This window comes from Acanthaster planci, linkage group LG03 (assembly GCF_054643075.1).
Source record: "Acanthaster planci isolate LZ-2023a linkage group LG03, COTS_SCS, whole genome shotgun sequence".
Lineage (NCBI taxonomy): Eukaryota > Metazoa > Echinodermata > Asteroidea > Valvatida > Acanthasteridae > Acanthaster > Acanthaster planci.
In genome coordinates this window covers 22,406,734-22,428,385 of record NC_141779.1, presented here as the reverse complement: position 1 = coordinate 22,428,385, position 21,652 = coordinate 22,406,734, and the positions used below count along the sequence as shown (strand labels likewise).

The 21,652-nt window shown below is 41.0% G+C and overlaps 3 protein-coding genes across 7 annotated transcripts in view; 1 reads left to right on the top strand and 2 right to left on the bottom strand.

The window, feature by feature from the left end:
• Positions 1-243, bottom strand: part of mgat5 (alpha-1,6-mannosylglycoprotein 6-beta-N-acetylglucosaminyltransferase) — a 36,702-nt gene extending 36,459 nt beyond the window's left edge. For 3 of the 4 annotated variants that reach the window (XM_087133898.1, XM_087133897.1, XM_087133894.1), the window contains exon 1: positions 153-243. The gene's annotated coding sequence lies outside the window, so the exon portion shown is untranslated. Of the gene's footprint in view, positions 1-60; positions 86-152 lie in introns of those variants that run through there. The other variant, XM_087133895.1, reaches the window with a different exon arrangement.
• Positions 236-16,922, top strand: rbm28 (RNA binding motif protein 28). Its single transcript, XM_087133893.1, has 14 exons — positions 236-421; positions 3,378-3,426; positions 3,827-4,190; positions 5,599-5,773; positions 7,291-7,386; positions 8,512-8,839; positions 9,606-9,715; positions 10,339-10,412; positions 10,963-11,113; positions 11,665-11,885; positions 12,153-12,299; positions 13,019-13,099; positions 13,688-14,005; positions 14,831-16,922. Exons 1-14 carry the CDS (start codon positions 277-279, stop codon positions 14,978-14,980), a joined length of 2,409 nt encoding a protein of 802 aa, XP_086990019.1. The 5' UTR covers positions 236-276; the 3' UTR covers positions 14,981-16,922.
• A 72-nt stretch (positions 16,923-16,994) lies between these two features.
• LOC110990937 (DENN domain-containing protein 5A-like) overlaps positions 16,995-21,652 on the bottom strand; it is a 47,826-nt gene continuing 43,168 nt past the window's right edge. For both annotated transcript variants that reach the window (XM_022256016.2, XM_087133892.1), the window contains exons 20-21: positions 20,945-21,119; positions 16,995-20,439 (exon numbers count right to left, since the gene is read on the bottom strand). In XM_022256016.2, coding sequence (XP_022111708.1) covers positions 20,256-20,439; positions 20,945-21,119 — 359 coding nt within the window. In that variant the 3' untranslated portion in view covers positions 16,995-20,255. The remainder of the gene's footprint in view (positions 20,440-20,944; positions 21,120-21,652) is intronic.

The following is a 21,652-nucleotide window of genomic DNA, read 5'->3' as shown; positions in this document are numbered from 1 at the left end:
CTTGTCTGCTCTCAGATCAAAATTTATGAAAATATAGGCCTAGGCCTGCATATCAACTACCTCTCATCACTTTTATACGGAATCAGTGTTGTCTTCAGAAACAATGACCGGCTCTACAATGCTCAAATTTGTCACACAATAACGTTTCTCACCATTATCAGCCCCAATCCTTTACTGTTTTTCACAACTTTCGCATCATCGATATAGAACCAGAGATAGAATTGAATCAGTCGCAGTCGCACGGTGGCGCCCTTCCGATTGCTCGAGCTGGACAACATGGCGGCGCCTATGAATTCCCATGTGGAGTCCAAGTCTACACTGTTCGTGAGAAATTTACCTTTCACGACAACCAAGGAACAGCTGGAAGGAGTTTTTAGTGAAGTTGGACCCATTAAGAAGAGCTTTGTTGTTACAGAAAAAGGTATCTTTCATTGATGAAGGAGGGATTGTAAGTTTTGGGACCCACCTGAGCTGAACGCGGCATGCGGCAGTGGCTAAACGTTGGGGATTGTGTACTTGGGGACCCCAGTTTTTTGACATTTTAAACTTGCAAAACTAGTAACTTCCCCCCCCCAAAAAAAGCAACATTGTCTTCATTGCGCTGACCCTATTTTTTGGAAATTGCAAATTGTAAATTGTGAGAAAATGTGACTTTTTTACTGATAAACTAACCATGCAAACTTGAATTCACCATGCATGCCATGTGTCATGTGTCAAAACACTCACAGTTTCCCCTCAAAACCCTACTTTTTTGACAACATTAACCCTACAGTTATTAAGCATGATGCCAAAGTCATTTACATGTACCTAGGTCAATTCAAAATTTAAATTGTTTGTTATAGGAACAGGGTCCCCAAATTTACAATCTCCCTAGCCCAGGTGGATTCCCTGACCGTCCTACGTTACAGAGGGAGTAAAGGGTATAAAGGGTGCAAAATCGGGCGAAAAATTTTGTAACTAAAATTTGCAACATTTCTACCTTTTCCAAGAAGCCAATTTCACGTCTGTAACTCCTATGCGTCCTTATCTCCACGGCTGGTGGGTTAAGAAATTTGATACATCACCACCAAAGACAACAATGGGAAAATAAAGTTGGACGTAACGTTAATTCTTGCCATTGTTATGGACTGTTTTCAGCCGTTCTCCAGTGCAGTTTGTACAGTGTGTGTGCACAACTATTCGGCGTACGAGCTTCCGAGCCTACTTCGTGGTTTTAAAACTTCTGACACAGTCTAGCTATCTGTCCACTGTTTAGTTTACGAATAAAAAAAGGGAAAGGCCGATCAACAGCACAATTTGTGCGTGATCGCTAATTACCGCACGTGCGCACACCAGTACTGCCTCTGCATACTGTGTTCCCAATCAGTATAGCATCATTCTCGCCTGTTCATCACAATCATCATGCCTGCAATGTAATCCTCTTTTTATTCCTCAATTATCAAGATAAGTTACTGTACTGTTTCATTTTAGTAAAAATCGGATCTCTACAATATTGTGTATTTGTACACCTTTAACCAATAAAACTCTACGAACAAATTAAACATGTTAAACACTTCAAAGAGAGATCATTGATGAACTTATTCCCGTACAACTACAAGAACCCTGCATATACAAAGCCTTCTACTCTAACCGAGGTTATTCTTATAAAATAGCAGCTTGTGTCGCAAATTTATGTTTATAAACCAAAATTTAAAGCAGAACAAAATATGAACATTTTAGGGGTAACCAATAGTGGGTTAATTGGTCAGTCTGAAGCCCCCAATGCTATAAAAACAGAACTGCATTTTTTATATTGGCTCGGTGGCAGGCGGGTTAAAGCCGGGTACCAGTCACGTCCTCAGTGTAGCAGGCGAGCAACAGACCTTCACTGGAAATCGCGCACGCATAGTGTGTGCCCGCAGCTCGGATTCCTTTACTGTACGTGCTTGCACTTTACAACTAGACTCAAGAACGGATGCATTACATCTACAAAAGTAACGTTGCCTCTCACTTATCTTCCTCGACTTTGCAGACCATGGTTCGTTCTAAAATTCCTAAACCCCCCAGACAGATAGATAAGGCCACAAAGAACTTGTAAACGTGAAAAATTAGTTTCTTCAACAAGGTAAACCAAGAACAAATTAAAACCAAATTTGTGGTCGTTTTGTACACAACTTTTATACCCTGGACGTCAGTCATAATGAAATGAAGACAACATCCAACCTTGGCTACAATCCCCCATACTCAGTCATGTTTCACATGATGTACCATGACGGACAAAGGTACATGTACACCAAGAACTGTGGGGTCTGATGTCCGCCCCTGGGCGGACCCCACAGTTCCAGGGGTAGGGCGAAGGCATTTCAGGAAGTGCAGTCGTAGGTCTACCCCGTCCAGTTGTCTGGCTATGCAGGCACGTGCATTTTTTAACTGTTTGTTTCTATTGTCAATGTCATGTGTTAATTGAAAGCTGACCGTCAAAAGTCACACAACTGAAAATCCTACATTGTGACTGTTCTTATGTGAGTTTAGACAGGTCTCTGTCTACTCTCTTGTACCAGTCTGATGCATTGGAAACAGGAACCAGACAGATTGTGGACTTTATTTCCCTTCAAAAAAATTCCTTCCGGGGTATGAATCTACCAAAAAGGAAAGTAAAAACTTACATAGAAAGTATACATGCAATCTGATGGAGAAAATAAACAAACTAAAGGAGAGGAAACAAAGGAAACAAATTCTGTCGGGTGTGGGGCTTGATCCCAGTACATGTGCTTTACACTGCAGCATGCATACCAACTTTGCTATTGCGTTGGTAACAAGTCATAATGTTTAAGTCCAAATCAAGTCATAAGTCTTTTTTTTTTTGTAAGTCCAAGCCAAGTCTCAAGTCAAAAACTGATACATGTAGTTACAAGTCCAGTCACAAGTCACCAAAATACTGACTCGAGTCAACTAGAGTCCAGGTCAAGTAACTCGGGTCTGCAACTGTGGCGTTGGCTGATCTTTTCAATATTCTTGCCAATTGGCTCATTGCAACTAATCGGAGATCAGCTTTCCGTTGAAATCTTTCATTAACCAATCAGAGACACTCTACCAAGCAAGTTTGACAACATCGGCATGTTAATTTTCAGTATGTGCGTGCAAGCAACGCCTGTATCAATGTTGTTGTTTGTACCCTATGATTTTCAAACTCCTGCCCTCTTTCTGCACGTTTACCCTGCAGTTCGGTGAAATAATGTAATTGTCATTGACTCTGGTGAGTCCGAAGGCTTAAATGTAATTCTTACACCTACATAGGAAAAGGGTCCCAAAATTCACAATCTCAAAACTTTGCGAGCAGAATACCAAGAGCCTTTTGAATCCTATGAATTCTTTACCTTTTTTCTTGGGACTTGCAGGAGTGAAGGACAGATGTAGAGGCTTTGGATACGTCACTTTTGCATTGAGGTGGGTACTGGTGTCATTTAAGAACTCATGAAGAAGCATTTTTAAGTTCTAGGTACTTTTGAACAAACCTTGTCCCACGGAGGATGGCAAGCAGCAGTGATGTTGTGCCCTAATGCTCAGCCTTGACCTTAAAAAGCTGTCATAAGACTGCCTTAACCCTAACCTTTCCTAACCACACAGAATTAAACAGTAGTAAAGTATTTAATTCTGTGGGGATAGGTCTGGTAGGCCCATAACAGCTGGTTTTCGCATTGGGTTTGGCATACCTCAGAAAAACAAAGAATGACATGGAAGTCTTCAAAATACAAGTTGTATTCCATAATCCACGACAAATCATTTTACGAACCTCAGTACGTCATAAGTATGGTCAATTTTTATTTTTTTTGTTTTTGTCGGGCAGAGAGGATGCAGAAAAGGCTATCAAAGCCAGACTCATGCTTGACAATAGAAGGCTTTTCTTGTCCTACTCGAGAAGGAAAGAACCCCGGAACAAGGGAAGAACAAAGAGAGATCAGACCGAGGAAGAAAAAGCAGATGAAGTAAAAACATCGGATGATGTTGGCAAGACGTCAGTGGAGGCAGGGAAAAGAGCACCCGGGGGACGCAAGGTCAAACCTGACACCACAGCAAAGACTGTTGACCCCATCAAGAGGAGACGGGATGCAGACAAGGATTGGACAAAGCACGAGAAGAAGCAGAAAACTGGACAGGGAGACACGGCGAGCAAAGAGGGGCGGTTGATCATCAGAAATCTTGCTTTCAGTGTAAGTAAACCTTTTGTCACTTTTGACGGATGGGCTTAAAAGTCTTTCCCTCCACTTTGGTATCGGAGTAATTTGGTTGAATGTGAACATGCATGTATGTAAAAATCAAAACCAGAGAGACAAAAAACCAATCCTTTAATACAGCCATTGCAAAGATTTCAGTCTACTTTCCGATAGGATAGTCTCTCTTCAGTCACTGCGTATTTTCCAGCCCCAGACACAATTTCAGCATTACTTGGGACAGACATCTTTGCTACTTTAGGAACAGACGGTAGTGGCAAGTTAATTAATTTTTTTAAGTTGAGTCTTCAGTATTTTCTTTTTTTTGTGAAATTTAATTTTTCAAGTTATTTCTCAACACATGAGGGCACTGTTGCAATGGAGGGAATGTACCTGACTTGCCTAAAGTAAACCTCATGAACGTGATTGGGTTATGCAGTTTAGTGTCATTAAGGTATGGGTGAGGTAAGGTACCGTTTGCGTCTTTCAAATACATATAGGCTTTAAGTCAAGTCACCACTGAGCTGTGTCTTCGCACACATGCTCCAACACTTTCCGTCCAAAAAAGTTCACTTTCAGATTTCGGAAACCTTGTTCTGTCTCTTTTAATGCCCTGATCGTATCATCCAATCACTTGGCATTCGCACTGTGTTGCGTTTGTCCAGCATAGAGGTTTCTACGTGTACTTCCATGGTTCTAGACTCAAAATAAAGTCTATCCAAAAGTTAGGTCATAGGGGACAAAAAAATATCAGCCCATGGCATTGTAACTTTCATTGAGGTCATGACCTATTGGGTAATATTGAATGCATGGGCATTTTCCAAGATGATCAACGCACTTAATGCAGCCATCTCAATACACAAAACCTCTGATAGGATATTAGCAAGTTGCCAAAATGTTATGTTTTACACTGTGTGCAGCGAATGGAGCATAGCACATTGATCATTTATATTGTGAAGTCAGGTGTCTTTTCCATTTTCATTTCTTATCACAATATTTTGGAACTCTGACAAGGTTTTTCTGTTTTATGTTAATGATCTCACGTTCATACTGCAACAGTGCATTTTCATGTGACAATGGTAAATGTCCGAGCGAATGCTCGTAATGGCAGAACAAAATAGGCTGTGCTGCGACATTTTGTCTGACCACAGTTTCTAATTTCTCACACTTCACCTATGCTACAAAGAAACAGAAAGACCAAAGGCTTAAGCTGTTTTATCTGTCAAGATGAACTGATGAATATTTAAATGTACCTTGCATAATGTACATTAAGCCTGTAAATGTATCAAAATTTTCCTAAATTACCCACTGAAAACAGCAATGTTGCGCGATTGAATACTGTTTTTGAAAATTGGGGGGGAAAATGATTAATTCAAAAATTTTTTTATTACCCACACTGCATACGTAGTGCTCAGAAGAAAGATTAGGCAAAGCCTTTGCTCGGTTTGGTGACATCACTGAGGTACACATACCCAGCGATCCAACAGATCTCAGCAAAGTTCGAGGCTACGGCTTCGTGCAATTCAGTGCCGTGGCCTCTGCCTCCAAAGCAGTTGAAGAGATGAACACCAAGAAGATCATGGGTGAGTGACGTGGAAAAGCTGTCAGCACATCATGGCACCCCGTGTAAATGTTCAGTATTGTATTCGAGTCCATCACAAGTCCCTTCACAATTCCAGTCACAAGTTCCCTCACAAGGCCAGTCACAAGTTCCTTCACAACGCCAGTCATAAGTAACAGGGTGAAAAAAACCAAAAGAATGCTTTTGTCACAATTCATTTGAATAGTTTGTGAATTGGCTCACGACTGAAGGACTTGTTATGGACTTGCAGGGACTTGTGATGGACTCAGATACAACACTGCACATGTTTAAATGAGAAGAGAAACTCTAGAAATCTTGAATCCTTTTATTCATTGGGCGGATCAGTAATTGAGTTCCGTCAAGTTCCACTGTGGGTCCATAATTAGCCATCCAGTCTGAAGCCAAGTCACACTCACTTCATATAGGCTGTGACTGAAGCATTCCTTTGTCAGTGTTTGCCCTGCTACTTGTGACTGGTCTTGTCAAAGGACTTGTGGCTGGACTTCTGATGGACTTGATTACATCACTGCTGTGGAAGGAGTCATCTACGATGGGGAAGATTCATAATATAGTGTACCACCAAGAGGTTGGAACGGAGAAGCCATTTTTCAAGTTTATGATCAAAGCATGGCCATCTTGCTTCAATTTGCATTTGAGCGTATGTCAGTAGACAAGTTTAGAGAAATTTTTCATGGATTGGGACATTCCGTGCTGTAAAAAGAAGAAAAAATGGATTACAAACTGCAACTCAAAATAAACAAACATCAGGTATATGTATAATTCAGGCTCTTGGCAAACAGACAGGAAAGAGAATTTGTCAACCATTTCACACAATTCACTACAAAACTGGCCTTTCCGTGACATCCTCTTGGTGGCACACTGCCTTGTGAATGACTCACGTCTGATCTTCGTGCAGCTACAGCACTAGTACATGACAATGGCATTTTAAGCCAGACTGGTCGTGTTCATTGGTCAGACTTTTCCATCAATTGCCAGATTCAAGATTTCTGGGGTGAAGGTGATGCCTCCAAACTCAGATAACTTGGATTGTTTCCACTTGGGACACTTCCTGCTGTAATTGTATCACCAACCTTTCTTACTTGGGGCAGTTTAAGAAGACAAAGTGTTCCCAATTGGGAATATTAGCATACAGGTTCATGCATTATCAGTCGGAAGCAGTCCAGTCTGGCATGAACCACTGCATGTTCCGATACAGAAAGCACGTTTTAAATGAAGCATTCCAAGTTTGTAGTCATTCCCTGAAGGAATTCGGACTGTTAGCACTAAATAATCATTGGTACTTGGTGTTTTATAAATTTCTCATTGAAATCGTACATTTCTTAACGATCGGATTTGGATTTCCTGATGTCATGATTTCCAAATCCTTATCCTCAGAAACAAAAATGACACCCCCCTACAACTGTTTTCAGTAGGGCCTCGGAAAGCACATCATACTGGTAAGACTTACAAGCAGCATTCAGACTTTGACTTTGGGGGTTATTTGTCCTTACTTTGCAGGGAGACCAATTGCAGTGGATTGGGCATTGTCCAGGGAGAAATACTTGGCAGCAACAAAGACGAATCTCACTGGCAAACGGAAGCCACAAGAGACAGGTGAGCCTTATGCTCGAAGTGCAACAAAATCCCACAATAACCCCACTGTTAACACGAACTGGGTTTGACAGAAGTACGATAGCTGTATCAAGTTTAACAACGGAAGCCAAATGAATTTTTATCTTTTGTTAGCTTCTTTAATTTCTGCTTAAGTCATTTTGTGGCTTTTATTTTACTTTGTTGAAAACAAATTAAGCAATTACCAAAAGAAAGTGCCAATAGTCCATACAAATATAAGGAAAAGTACATTGTAGTTGCCTTCTGCAGTACCGCAGGATGCAATAATGCCATGGATAGCTACTGGTTGCTGTCATCACACACGTTGAAACAAGTCCTCCTGGCAAGTTTCATCCACATTCTGGCCGATTCCAATTACTTCAGAGTACAAAAGGACCATTAACCCTAATCAGGGGTGATATCCTGCGTCAGATCATCAAAACCTCATCTCTTATCCCCTAACAGACTCACTATAATTATGCTCTGTCCACAAGCTCAAGAAACATGAGCCAGAAAAAGAGGAATGGTGACAAATGACCTAGGGTAAAAAAAATAAATACAGAACTTACATGTATGTATAAAACCTAAGTAAACATTGCAGAACATTCAGATGCCCTGAGATTGGATGTTCTTTAGGAATGGTCCAGTCACAATGTCTCTACCAAAATTCAGTGCAACCTTAACCCTAACACTCCTTAATCCTTCACCTGTTGGAGGACTGAGGAGTGTTAGGGTTAATGTTTCTGCCCGATGACTACAGAAAAGCAATAATGGATACTTGACATTGACCACTGTCCCTAGCAATGTGAAGAAAAAGATAACGTCCAACATTAGTAGACCTAGCACACGCATAACCACATAAACTCTGCTGGCCAAGTTAGACTGTTTCAGTAGTGTAACTAAGTGCATAATGGTAGATTCACGTATTGAAAAGCCTGCCAAACAGGTACATGTATGGAACACCACTTGTACAAACACACATAGATGAAAAACAAAGAAATGTATGAAGCACAAGATGTGCTATAAAAAACCAAAGTCACTTTTTGTCAGGAATGATCCATTTTAACCAAACGTGGGCGCGCCCAGTTCTACCTCTAAGTCCTTGCTGTAAATAACTTCTTTTGACAGTTGAGGTAGAAGACGGTGATGATGAAGATGATGATGGCAGTGATGAATCAGGCATGGAATCCTCCTCGGAGCTTGAGGAGACGAGAGAAGGAGGTGGCACAGATGAAGATGCAGACTCGGATAGTAACCATGACGATGATGATGACACTGATGGTGATGACAGCGATGGAGAAATGGAAGAGGACAGTGACAGTGAAGACGAGGGTGTCGCTTCCAATGAGGATGGCAAGCGGAAAAGACCTCACCAAAATATAGAGCAAGAGTCAGAAGCAACGAAACGGAAGAAAATTTCAGATGATGTAGGCGAAGGAAGGACGGTCTTTATAAGGTAAATACATTTTCATGGGCAAAGGACTATAGGTGGCAGACCTTTAGTTTATCTAAACCTGTGATTTTTTGTGATCATTGATGGGTTGGTCTTCACTGCGTTAAAAGGACAATTTCATTTGTTAGTAAGGTCGGGGCTGGCATAACATCTTTGGTCCCCACAACAAGTACTTGAACACACGTGTAATCCCCACAACTACAGAACATGTATAACTGGCAGGGCGCGCGTATTTCCATGCCATCCTGTCAATGTTCCTTTTGGTTGAGTTCACAACTTGAACATGTGTTGTTTTAGGAGACACTTTTCTAAACATGAAGAAAAATTCAAGTCAGAAAAATCACAACTGTGGGTGCAAGTTTACGAGATAGTCCACACTGTCGCCATGTCAGTTCCACAGGCACACTGCATATACTTTGGTAGGCCAGGCTTTTGGTGCTGTCTGAGCATTGCCAGGCCTCTGCAGACCAAAAAAGGGAAGGGAAGTGTTTTGTTCCTGTGAAAGAATAAACGTCTCAAGAAATAGTCTGAACACTCCTTGAGTGCCTGACCTTGATAGATATTGGGTCAGAAGATTTGCCAGTTTTCAATTCTTGTGACCTATGCTATAGTGTCGACTTACGTGCACTTTACCTGCAAATATTTATATATGTGCCAATGCTGGGTGCTAGGAGTTAAATCTCTCTTGAGTCTAGGTGTTGTTGTCATTTCAAGTTTGATCGTGGTATTCAAAATTTTCATCTAGGCTGTTTTTCCTTCACATTTCAAGGAATATTTTGTTCGAGACCACGGAGGAAGAGATACATGAGCTGTTTTCAGAGTTTGGCCAGGTCATGTACAGCAAGCTTGTGGTAGATCCAACAACAGAACACTCTAAAGGTACAAACCAAATGTGCTGAACTGTCAGCCATTTTTGTCAGGTACCCTGAGTAAGGTAATCATGGTATTGTTATTGTCTTTTGCTGCCACCAGACTATTTGTTGACTTGACCTTCTCACATGACCGGCTTGGATTGCCGACCAATAAGTTGCCATATACAACAATGATTACACCTGTAAATTTCTGTCTTCAAAGAATCAGAAAAAAATGCAAGTTTCTCCGGCATTTGTGATTCATATCAAATCAAAGCGTATTTCCTCTAATTGCATTTTCCAGTCAGTTTTGGGGTGGATGTCCAGTGGCTTTTGAAGAAATTTCCGCCAAAAGTTGATTCCCCTGAAATGACCTTCAATCCCCCACCATCATGAAAATTGATGCCTGTACTCCTTGGCAAAATAGAGCCAGCTAGAGGGCTTTATTCTGGTAAAATTGCACGCAAATGCCGGAAGTCCTGTTCATATTTTCTAGCCTTCTTTATTACAAACCTTCTATTCACAGGCCACCAAATATTCTGATAGAGAATATTCTATGGCCCTATTTACTGGCTTTCAGCCTTGCCTGAGCTGTTATAATATCATGATGTTCGTCTACAAAGTAGTTGTTTAAACTTACTTTTTTTGTAGGTACAGCATTTGTACAGTTTGCCACTAAGGAAAGTGTTGACAGATGCTTAGAGAAAGCCAGCAATGTAAACCAGGTACGTGTCTGTTCAAACTACATGGATATCGTCCGTACCAGGCAAAAATCAGACAGTGGTTGACTGCCTGTCGCTGATCAAAGTTGGCCCATGGTGAGGCATGTGTTGTCTCCGCCTCTTCCTTTGTCATTGATGAGGGTTAAACTTTTCACGAAACCCATGGTCAATACATCTACTGACTGAGTCCGGAAGCTGATCCTTGTAGCCCCAAGCACAGTGCTTGGAGGAAAAGGTTCAATCTTGTTTACGCTGTGTCAAATCCTGAATTGTTTTTAGAAAACGGATGCATAATACATGTACTCTTCATAAGGATACGGTGAAGGATAATGTTCCTTTTTCGTCAACGATGTAACCTGTAATGGCCACTACACCATGCCTACAATTCTCCAGTGTCCTGTTGAGGAAGTTTCACAAAGTATGAGGCAGTTTTTAGTTCATCATTCACAACAGTAATGTTTGTCATTTTGCAGTATATGCATTGAACATTGTGCTTGCATCAAATGTCGTTCATAATGTAACAGTGCTGTCTCCATTGCTGACACCTAACCAGGGCACAGAAGGCTTAGTCCTGGGAGGTAGGAGGTTACTTGTGTCGCTAGCACTGCCCAGGGACCAGGCTTCCAAACTGAGAGAGATCAAGAAGGAGAAGCAGAAGATCTTGAAGAAGGACAAACGGAACATGTATCTGCTGCAAGAGGGCTGTAAGTGAAGAGTTACGAGAAAAATTTTAGTGAAATTAAACTAGATATTGCTGTCTAGAGATTCCCGGAAATTTGCTTCCCGGAAATTTTGTAAACTCAAAGGATATCGTTTCTGTGACCTTTTTGGATGTTCACATCTGAGCAGAAGTTGCTGTTGCAGAAAATTTTGTCCAAGTATAACCCTAAAAACAAGGCCTCTTGCCTTGGAATGTTCCTGAAAAATTGTTCAAACAACTTAAGGCATAGAGTCATGTTTGCTATTGTACCTATAGCATAACACTCTCCCATAGACAAAGCACAGACACTTACTAGAGAGAACAGTAGAATGGCCATTGATTGCAAACATTCTTTGTTCCCTTTGTGTGCCATCATCCATGGGTAAAATGAAACATGTAGAATAATTCCTTGACACATTGTTTATTCTCAGTCATGGGGAAAGTGAGGGCTCTTGAGTCCGGAATCTGTCAAAAGTCAATGAAACGAGATGTATAAGATTTAGAATTTGGGATAAGCACAGCTTTTTTGTTTCTCTGGTGCTTTTTGTTAAAAAGTTATCCGACCTGGAACCAGTGCCGCACAGGGCATGACGGATTCTGACGTAGCCAAGAGAACCAAACTGGAGACCATTAAGCGACTGAAGCTCAAGAACATCAACATCTTTGTCTCACCGACACGGCTGTCCATCCACAACCTGCCAAAGGCAGTCGATGACAAGACGTTGAAGAAGGCTCTATTGACGGCAGCGAGCGACAAAAAAGCAAAAGTCATCGAGGTAAGCCCAGCACTCATCAATCACTGCGTGGGCATTGTCAAACTGACAGTGCTATCAAAATGTCTGTCGGACCCCCCCCCCATAAAAAGGTACAGTCCAATGAAATTTGGATATTGAAAATCACGCTGTATTGCATTGGCTATGAGGTGCATCATGACACAAAAGTAACCATTTAATTTGCAGAGTCAGATTTTGGTTGTTTGGGTTTTTGCTGACAGAGTGGGTAACTTTTCCCCCCTTTTTATTCTTTGCCTATGTTTTTGCCAGTCTCGTGTCATGCGTGACATGAAGAACCCAACTTCAGAGAGTCAGAGTAAGTCACTAGGGTTTGCATTTGCCGAGTTCACTCAACATGAGCATGCACTGGCAGCCCTGAGGAAGATGAACAACAGCACAGAATTTTTTGGCTCAAAGGTCAGTTAAAAAACCCTCCTTTTTTCCCTCCTCCTTTAGTTTCTCTCTTATTTTTGGTTATTTAAAAATACATTTATTGTGTTAAGAGAATAAGGACCAGAAGGACACATGATTGGCAGCTTCAGAGTTGCATTTGTGAGTTGAGTTTGAGCCAAGACAGACACTCAGTCATTGCCTCATTTGAGTGAGTCACGCACGGGAATAGTCGGAAGGGATGAATGAGTCAGTGTAGTATCAACTTCTGGTCATGACCTGGGGCCAGTTTCATAGAGCTGCCTAAGCACAGAATTTGCTTAAGCACGAAAAAACCTTGCTTAACAAAAAAGGTTACCAGCTCAAACTCTATGTGATTGTTATGCTAACCAAAAGACAGGTACCATTCCAAAACAATATACATCACATGGAGTTTTGGCTGGTAACCTGATTTGTCAAGCAAGGTTTCTTCATGCTTAAACAAATTTGTCGCTTAAGCAGTTGCGACAATAGTATGTTTTCTAAACCTTTTTTCTCTGTCCAAAGTTCATCACTACCATATAAGGAAGCAGACTTTTGTGCCAGCTGGCAAACTTCATTTTCATTTCCAATTACCGGTCAGCGATTTGAAATGCCGGCCAGCACCGGCCTGAGCCGGCCAGCATAGCTTTGGCACTCGGTCATGCAGTATTGCCCAACCTGCAGAGACCCTTGTCATAAGGAGCCTTGCCTTTCATCTCCTGCAGAGGCCTATCGTTGGATTTTCACTGGAGAATCGCCTTGCACTGGAGGCTAGACAGCGAAGGAGGGAGAAATCATTACTCAAGGTATATTATGACAATTGGACAAACTGAAGGTTACAATACAAAATACCTAAGGAATTGTCATACATCTGTCGTGAATACTGTTTTTACACTGGCTTAAAACAATCACAGGACAACTGAAATGCATGTCACACTCAGACATTGCATCAGCTGGCCTTGTATGATATCACGTACACACACGTACATCATCAAAACAGAGATGTGACAAAACTATTGTTGACTGCTGCAATGTGAGGGTTAATTTTTTGAGCACCCTTGGTGATGCGTAGCGCTGTGCCTCCTGTGTGTGTTGAACACACCATGTCCCACATCACATTAAGAGGCTTGTTGCTAGCAGTACATGTAAAATGAGCGGTGTCTTAGTGTTGCTGGTGTGTTTCAACTTCCATGAAACTTTTGTCCAGAGGAGTAACTTTGCTCCCCACTGTGCGCCCCTGTGTTGTCTTCAAACCCCCCCAAAAAAGAAAAGTTGGACCCTAGTGATGCAGCACCTGCAGTGTGCTACTTTTTGTGGTCACTGTAAAAGTTTTTAGTTTGTAAACTGTGTCAAGGAATCTGAAAAGCATTTGGTAACTCTACACCACTGCACAGGCAAGGCAGATCCAGAGCATGCAGAAACTGACGAACCGGGAGGAGAGGGTGAAAAAAGGCAAACAGCCGGCCCAAAAAAGGGCAACCCAGCCTGGTGGCAAGCCCAAGAAGGGCGTGGCACCTGCCCCGCCCTCCTCCAAGCTGGAGCAGCGGCTGCAGGCCAAGAGCAAGATGACGGTGCACGTGGGAGCCAAGAAGAGGTGGCGGGACCGGGGGAAGGAACTGGAGGACCAGCAGGAGAAGCGCAGAGCCAAGAGGAGACAGCTGCTTGGGGAGGCAGGGAGGAAGCAGAGAGAGCCAGCCAGGCCTACAGGAGAGGTGAGGGAAAGTTGCAGGGTACGGGAACAGGGAGGAGGTGATATTTAGCATAACTTTCTTAAGATTTCAGGCTTTTTGATCCCAACACGTTGGGATTTTTAGAGGCTTAAATTCTTCTGGTTCTCTACCTCATTGCACTTTTTAAAATTAACCGAGGGAAGGATTCATGTAGTCATAGTCATTGGGGAGAAAACTTGTGTCTTGTTGGCTATTGAAATCTGTGAAAAGTGACAGATTTTATTATTCTTGTTGTTACAACCTCTGTGCTGGATGTTTCCCGGTTTCCCCGAATCTTACCCTTGCTTAGAAAAAAAAAACGCTTCGAGCTAAAACCCAGATTGCATCAGAATCTGCAACCCTGTTGCCATTCACCAAAACCAATCAGCCCTGTTTCCAATGGGACTAAATACCTGTACATGTAGCTATCAAAGCGCCCTCTGTTGGCTATGAGGAAGATTATGACCTTACATGTACCTGCATCAATGAGAATTTCACTGAAGCAGTCCATGGGTGCATTTTCAAATTCACGTCCTTGGCACAGTATTAAATGGAACACCGTTTGGGGAACATCATCTAATAGAAGACTCAGCAGTTGCATAACACTGGGAAAGCATGCGGTACAGTAGAGTTACATTTTGAACAGAAGTTTGGTTCTCCAGCCTGCTTGTTGTCTGTTAAGACCAATACAACAGCTGACCTGGCCTGGTCGTTTACATCATTTTCATTGTATTAACAAGATGTTAGTTTTAGATATTAAGTGTCTAGCACCCTCAAGAGGCATACAGTCGACCCATTTTTCTCTCTCTCTTTTCTTGTCAAATCAAGGGTGGAACACAGAAATCTAGGAGACACAGAAAGGGGAAGGCAGAGGACACAAAGTTTGACAAACTCGTCGCTGATTACAAACAGAAATTGTTCCGTCGAGAGGAAGCCGGCCAAGTGCTGAGAAAATCCAAATGGTTTGATGAAGGGTGACATTGAAGCAAGGATATTAGACCTTTCTTTGGTAGTGTTACAGGATAAGTCTGTGCCAGGCAGCAATTGACACATTGTGGCTGACCTCGAGTACAGACTAAATTGTGTTATCACGAAGTTTAGAAAAACCTTACATTGCTATTTGAACACTAAATGGTAAATGATATGCACGAACCAATGTACATTATGAGGCAAATGCTACCAAGGGTGAAGTTTCTGGAAACGTTAGCTACCCATACAAAATGGCAGTCAGTGTTTGTAAACCAAAGGTCTTTACCCATTTTGTAGCAAGTACCACGCACTGAAGCTGGTGAGTTGTGTAGACGTGCAGTCAATTTCAGGAAACTACGCAGTGACATAAGCGCACTTCACCACGTTGGTTTACATACGTTGCACAAGTTAAGGGCGATTCACCAAACGTGTATACTAAGGCGTAACTTATGCTATCATTGCAGGTGGCACAAGTTACGCCAGACAAAATGAAAATGAATGATTTTTCTGACTTATCGTGTTCTGCTTACCATTGCTGAAGGCTTATACGAGAAATGTACAGCTTTAAGAAGGTTATGAAAAACTTGTTTGGCTGTGAGAGAACTTGGAGATTTTCTGTCCATTTCCAACAAAGAAAGATGAAAACTTTTCCAATATGGCGGGCGGAGGTAATTTCAACAACTGTTTGATGACTGCTGTATTATTGCAAAGGAACAGCCAATGTAAAAGCTATTATCGTCCTTGTCCACAAAATTTAATATAATTAAAAAATTGCACAGCTAAGCAACTTTTTGTGAAGTGAGCCATAAGTATTAGTATGGCTACAGCACATTTGAGGTGCAAGGTTTTCGCATGATACAAAATCAGCCACATTTCTTGAAATCAGCTACTGAATATCCAGTGTAATCATGCAACATTATGCTTTACTTTTGTCTGAATATTGGAAGTGCCTTTTTTAAATTTCAAGTTGGCCGTCATTTTTTTCCATATTTTAGTTGTCCACATTATGTATGAACTTATATTTATGTAATTTTTTCTCTTTTTGTCAAACCTTTTCCCAGTGAATAACAATTCAGTAATATTGCAAATAATTTGCACAAGTTGCAAATTATAACTTTACTTTCAGGCATAACATCCACTTGCTGCCGGGGGACCCATTTTCGAGCACATAGGCTTTATACATGAAGCCGGGGAGCCCGAAACCAGGACAAAAGAGCTGGGCCTTGTAACAAAAGACTGAGCTGCTGGGCATTACCAACATTTTTTCACTCTCAATAGTGGAGATAATCCAGCCTTGTTTTGAAACAGTATACCACGGATTGAGGCATTTAGTGCGAGCGGATTACCACCGGGGACAAAAGCGCTCAACCACCTAAGCGATGAGCCACACAGCACCGCTGCACGCTAATCTGGCCCCTATTGAAAAGAGGTCAGCAGCGCACTGTGCCAGGTTTGTAATCAAAAGAAATTATATAACACCGCACAGTCTGGGCTCTTTTTTACAAGGCTGCAGGTCTGGCTGAAATACTCGGACGTTAAGAGAGTTTGTCTGTCAGGCTACAGTGGCCACCAGACAGTAATTCATGTGGGTGTGAACGTCCATTAATTGAAATGATGAATTTTTGAAAATTTTTGAAAACTGAAAATCTTGAAATTTGCCCGTATGTGTGCACTGCATTTTTCAAACCACCCGGCAGCATGTGGTTAAGGCAGCCCTCCAACTTTTTATTTGAGATTTTACTTTCTTTTTCAGAAGCGTAACTAAAAAAGAGAATTTCTTAGATTTCTGACCTTTTTTAAAATAAACTCAATTGTACAATCAAGAACAAGAAGCCTTTATAACAGTTGTTTTTACAGATCGTGGCAAATCCTGCATTTCATTAAGTTGCCCCCGCGCAAAATAGTGAACTATTTGAAGAGAATAAAGTACAGGTCAGATTTATGAAACAAACCTATTTTGAGAAGATCTTGCCAGAAAGGAAACACAAAATTACACAGACATATCTGACAGACAAAAGTGGACTGGTTTTCCACATCAAAATATTTTTATTCGTAATATTTTGATCATGCTGGTACAGGAAAACAAAACATATTTCACCGATGAAATTAAAAATATGCAAGTGACTTCAGACAAAATGAATACTCACATGCATTGTTTATCTTCTCAACACAGTGTAAACGTATATGCACAGAAATAAATAAACAAATTATGATGTTAATTGCAATTTTCACAATGTATATTTTAATTGAGCTGGATTAAATTGGCAAAACATTAATGGCTGGCATGACACCAAAAAAATGTGTGTGATAACTTACGTAATTTCATATTTAAAAGTTGAACAGATCTAACTAATTACTACTTAAAAGTCTACAAAGAGAACACGTGGAGAACAGTTTGCAATAAACATTCAAACATGTTAGTGGAAATGTAACACAGGTGGGAAATGGAGGACATAAATGAGGATAGACACCGTACATCACACCCCTGCAAGCCAGATTGCTGCTTAGCATAAATACAAATGGAACTAAAGTTGCCTTATTCCAGAATTGTATATACCTTTCAAATTAAGAACAAAAATTTGGAAATACTCAAACAGATCTCGCAAACTGCAGGGTAAGCAGTGAGAGACAGAGAATAGTCCATTAAAGGTGATGCATTACAGGCTAGGAGGAAATCTGTAGATAGCTTCAGCTGAGATACATGCTTCTGGGGGAGGGTGCGTGCACCTTTAAAGCAATTAACTACAACCGGTTACTACTCTAGCTTCCCAAACCTTCAACACAAGATTGGCAAGATCAAACATACAATATTGGCATACTTGTTCCGTCAGTTATATTAAATTAATATATTTATACAGGATATATATTTTCTTTTAAAAAAGGACCTCTTCAATCAACAGCATGGATCAAACACTGCTTATAATTAAAAGAAAAATGGATATTTGTAATACTGCTTGACCGCTGATCGTATTGAATTCAAAGTAAAAAAAAAAATTTGTACAAGGATTTCTGCAACATCTTAAGGAGTTGGTGTGGTTGAAAAACATAACCATAATATAGGTCAATATGAACTACTTAAAATTTGTTTCATGATGAAACTATAGATAAAATAGCACAATTAAAGAGCAGTGCAAGCCAACAACAAAATAATTTGGGATCTTTATCAATTATGTTTTCAATTCCTACTCGCCTTTTGTTCTCAACTCGGTTTTTCAAGAGCCTTGGATGAAAGGCGACATTAAATATATTGCTTCAATTCTCAGCTTACTGTTTCCTTGAAACAGCATTCAGTGAAAAAGCTTCCTGTGCTATCCTAAAACACTGCTGTTGTACGCCAATGACAATCTCCCTGAATTTCACATTGGTAATACATGTCCTCTTGAGTCGGGAGTGATTGGTGTGAGCAGTGCCAAATCCACTGAAAAAAAAGGGGAATTCAAAGTCCACGTATTTGATCTTGGAGGACCTCAAGTGATTTCACAGAGACCAGTAATTGTGCACCTGTGCACAGAGATGATGCACGAACAAACGCTTTATACATCAGCTTACCCAACACATTCAACTACCGTCATAACGAGGAAATGTGATCAAGTCCCTAAAAGGGACTTGATGTTCCAACTCCTCACAAACTGTGTCTCGGGAGACTGAAACTTAAATTTCACTCAAATATTTAACGTACTGAAAAATGCCACAGAACATTGTGAAAAAAAAAAAAAATTCCATCAAACAATGGCTAACATTCAAACTTTAACTCCCTGTTACCAGCAAGCCCGTATCTTGGTCTCTCAAAATAAATTGCTATATACATCACTTGTCTATAAATCACATCTCTATCAAAATACAGGTATATTTTCATTCTAGAGTTTGGTAACAAGATAGAAGTCAAAATTCATCTTTTAAAGAATAAGGAAAATACACCAAAGGATTTCTTTTCCCCTACAAAAGAATTACAGTATTGCTCTTTCGCATTGCACAAATATTACGAAAGTGAAGTCGAGTTTTGTTTCAAATTTTTATTTTCTGTTTTGTTTCTTTTTTTTTTTATTTTAATTATTTCAAGATTTTACGACAGGAAATTGAGGTATATAGTGGAAAAGATTTGGTTGTTTGTGAAACAAACAGCTAAATATTTACTCTTTACGTAAATTTCCCTTCAAGCTGTTCAGTTTCCACAGTTCATTGACTTAATAAATTTACATTGCAGGGAGATAAAAAATATCCCCATATATCGGAGCTTTTTACAGGAAATTTTTAATTTTTAACTGTCCAACCAGTAGTTTTTGACATGAACATTTTTATTCAAAATCAATTTTCTGAAGTACCGACGTGGGGGGAGGACAAAAACTTGAAAGACAAACTACAACAAAAATTTCACAAGATTCTGTAGCACCATATTTATGAATCTCCTGACTACGTCATTTCGTTTCATTTTGCTTGAGATTTTGTTCCGGTATTCGCTTCCTCTTTTCATCGACCCAGCAAAGTCCTTTATAATGCTTCATACTGGATCACAACAAATCCAAATCTTGACATGATTCCTTGGGATTAAAAAACATTTTGTTCACCAAATACACCATATTACCTGTGATATACAAATGACTCTCGTTTCCCTACAAATGAAACAGTAAACTCTAGACCCGACTTCTTTCATGTTGAGGATTCAAATGCAACCCTAAACTTGTGCAAACTGCTAGGAAGAACAAGACTTCTTTCTAGGAAATGGGTAAATATCAATATATTTATGACTTCCCAAATTCACATAATGCCCATGCAACTACCACAGAGGGATAGGTACCTGCTTTCTACCTCTCTGTTTCAAGAAGACATCAGGTTCTTTGGGCCAATCTTTACAGTCTTCACACTTGTGACCAACACACGAGTGCTACTTTGGGGGATATTTGCATTTCTCAAATGCTTCTGACTGGAACGCCACGGACCATGTCTGTATAAAGCTCCATATTTTTCCAAAATGTAGCCATGTCCCTGGTGATGAAGGTCTCAGAGGTGTTGTTAATTTGCATGCCAGTTGCTGTAACTCCACCCCTTTAGTGATGGATTAATCATGGGTGTGGTTTTCTTGCTTGCTGGTCTGCTGTAACTCCACCCCCTTGGTGATGGAGCTGTTTTTAGTTTGGGGTGTGGCTGACTTGCCTGCTGGTTGTTTTACTCCACCCCCTTGGAGACGGACTAATTCTGGGTGTGGCTAATTTGCCTGCTGGTAATTGTAACTCCACCCCTCAGAGATAGAGTAACTCTGGGTGTGGCTGACTTGCCTGCTGGTCTGCTATAACTCCACCCCCTTGGTGATGGACGACTCCAAGGAGATGTTGAACTCATCCAGCTGCATCAGGAGGTTGACCAGGAAGTCCAGAGCCGAGGTGCAGTTCAAGAAGGAGTAGTCCTCGTACATAGAAGAAGCTACGGGAGTCTCGGACAGGACAGGCAGCCACCAATGCAACATGTGATCCCTGTCAGAATCAAACCACACAGCATTCAAAGACACAACATGACAAAAACAAAACAAAACTGACGAAATTCCCCTGGTGAGATGGAGAAAGACCCCAAAACATGACATAATTCTCAACTATGACTTGATACCAAGAAGAGACTGTCTTTGCAATCACTTTCTTTGACCCTCTTTAGTGCTGTAGCAGTAGAGTCCATCACAGGTCCTCGCAAGGTCCTCACTGGTCCCCACAAGGTCATCACTGGTCCCCACAAGGCCACCAAAAGTCCTTGCAAGTTCGTCACAAGTCATTCAGCCTTTCAGCAAAGTCTGAAGCTATTCAACGGAACTCTGGCAAAAGTATTTCCGTTTTCATTGTTTGTCCTATTGTTACTTGTGACTGGACTTGTGATGGACACTACTCCAACCCTAATCTTTCGAGATCCATTAAAATCCAGCCAGAGGTTAACGTGGATTCTATTTCACCAACTTGACTTAGTGAGGGTTGAGAGGCGAGGAATGCATACCTTATTCCGATGCAGACAAAGAGCTGGAACTTTCCATCCTTTCCTGCCTGGGCTGCCCCTTGGTTGATCTGGTGGACGGTGAAGCAGAACGTCCGTCGGGCTCGCTTCTCCTGGACAGACCCCAGCCGCCCCTCATCATCCTGGTCGATGCTGTCCAAATACTTGGCAACTTTCTCTGAATGGATTATGCAACAAAGAGAATAGTTATCATCAGCGTTGTAATGGGGCCGGTCAAAAATCACTCAGTCATTCCACAAGCTAAAAAAATTACCTGTGAAGACAACACTCCTTTTAATTACTCATCTCTTTAAGTTCTAAGCTGAATTATGAGCTTGCTTGCAAATTGACTTGTGGACAGTCCTATGTTTCATAACTGGCCCTAATCTAACTCTAATAATTAATTACCCTTAACCACACCCTGCCTGGGGCATTTGTTGATTCTGCTGGGCCAGAGTATTTTTAATTTTTTTTCTGTTTTCAAAATTCTTTGAAAGTTCATATCCACATTTACTGGACACTTAGACCCACAAGAAGGACTGTCTGGTTTCTACTCTTATCTGACAGACAACATCTATTGACTCCAGAGTATTTCAGCCAGGCCTGCCGCCTTGTAAAAAGAGCCCAGATTGAGCAGTGTTATGTAATTTTCTTTTGTTCACAAAACCGGCACAGTGCGCTGCTGACGTCTTTTCAATAGGGGCCAGATTA

What these genes read in the sequence shown, in the direction of transcription:
- rbm28 (XM_087133893.1), top strand. Translation starts at nt 277, where the DNA reads ATGGCGGCGCCTATGAATTCCCATGTGGAGTCCAAGTCTACACTGTTC. An exon ending in GTATCTGCTGCAAGAGGGCT is followed by an intron (nt 11,114 to 11,664) that starts GTAAGTGAAGAG and finishes TTTGTTAAAAAG; the next exon opens with TTATCCGACCTGGAACCAGT. An exon ending in CAGAATTTTTTGGCTCAAAG is followed by an intron (nt 12,300 to 13,018) that starts GTCAGTTAAAAA and finishes CATCTCCTGCAG; the next exon opens with AGGCCTATCGTTGGATTTTC.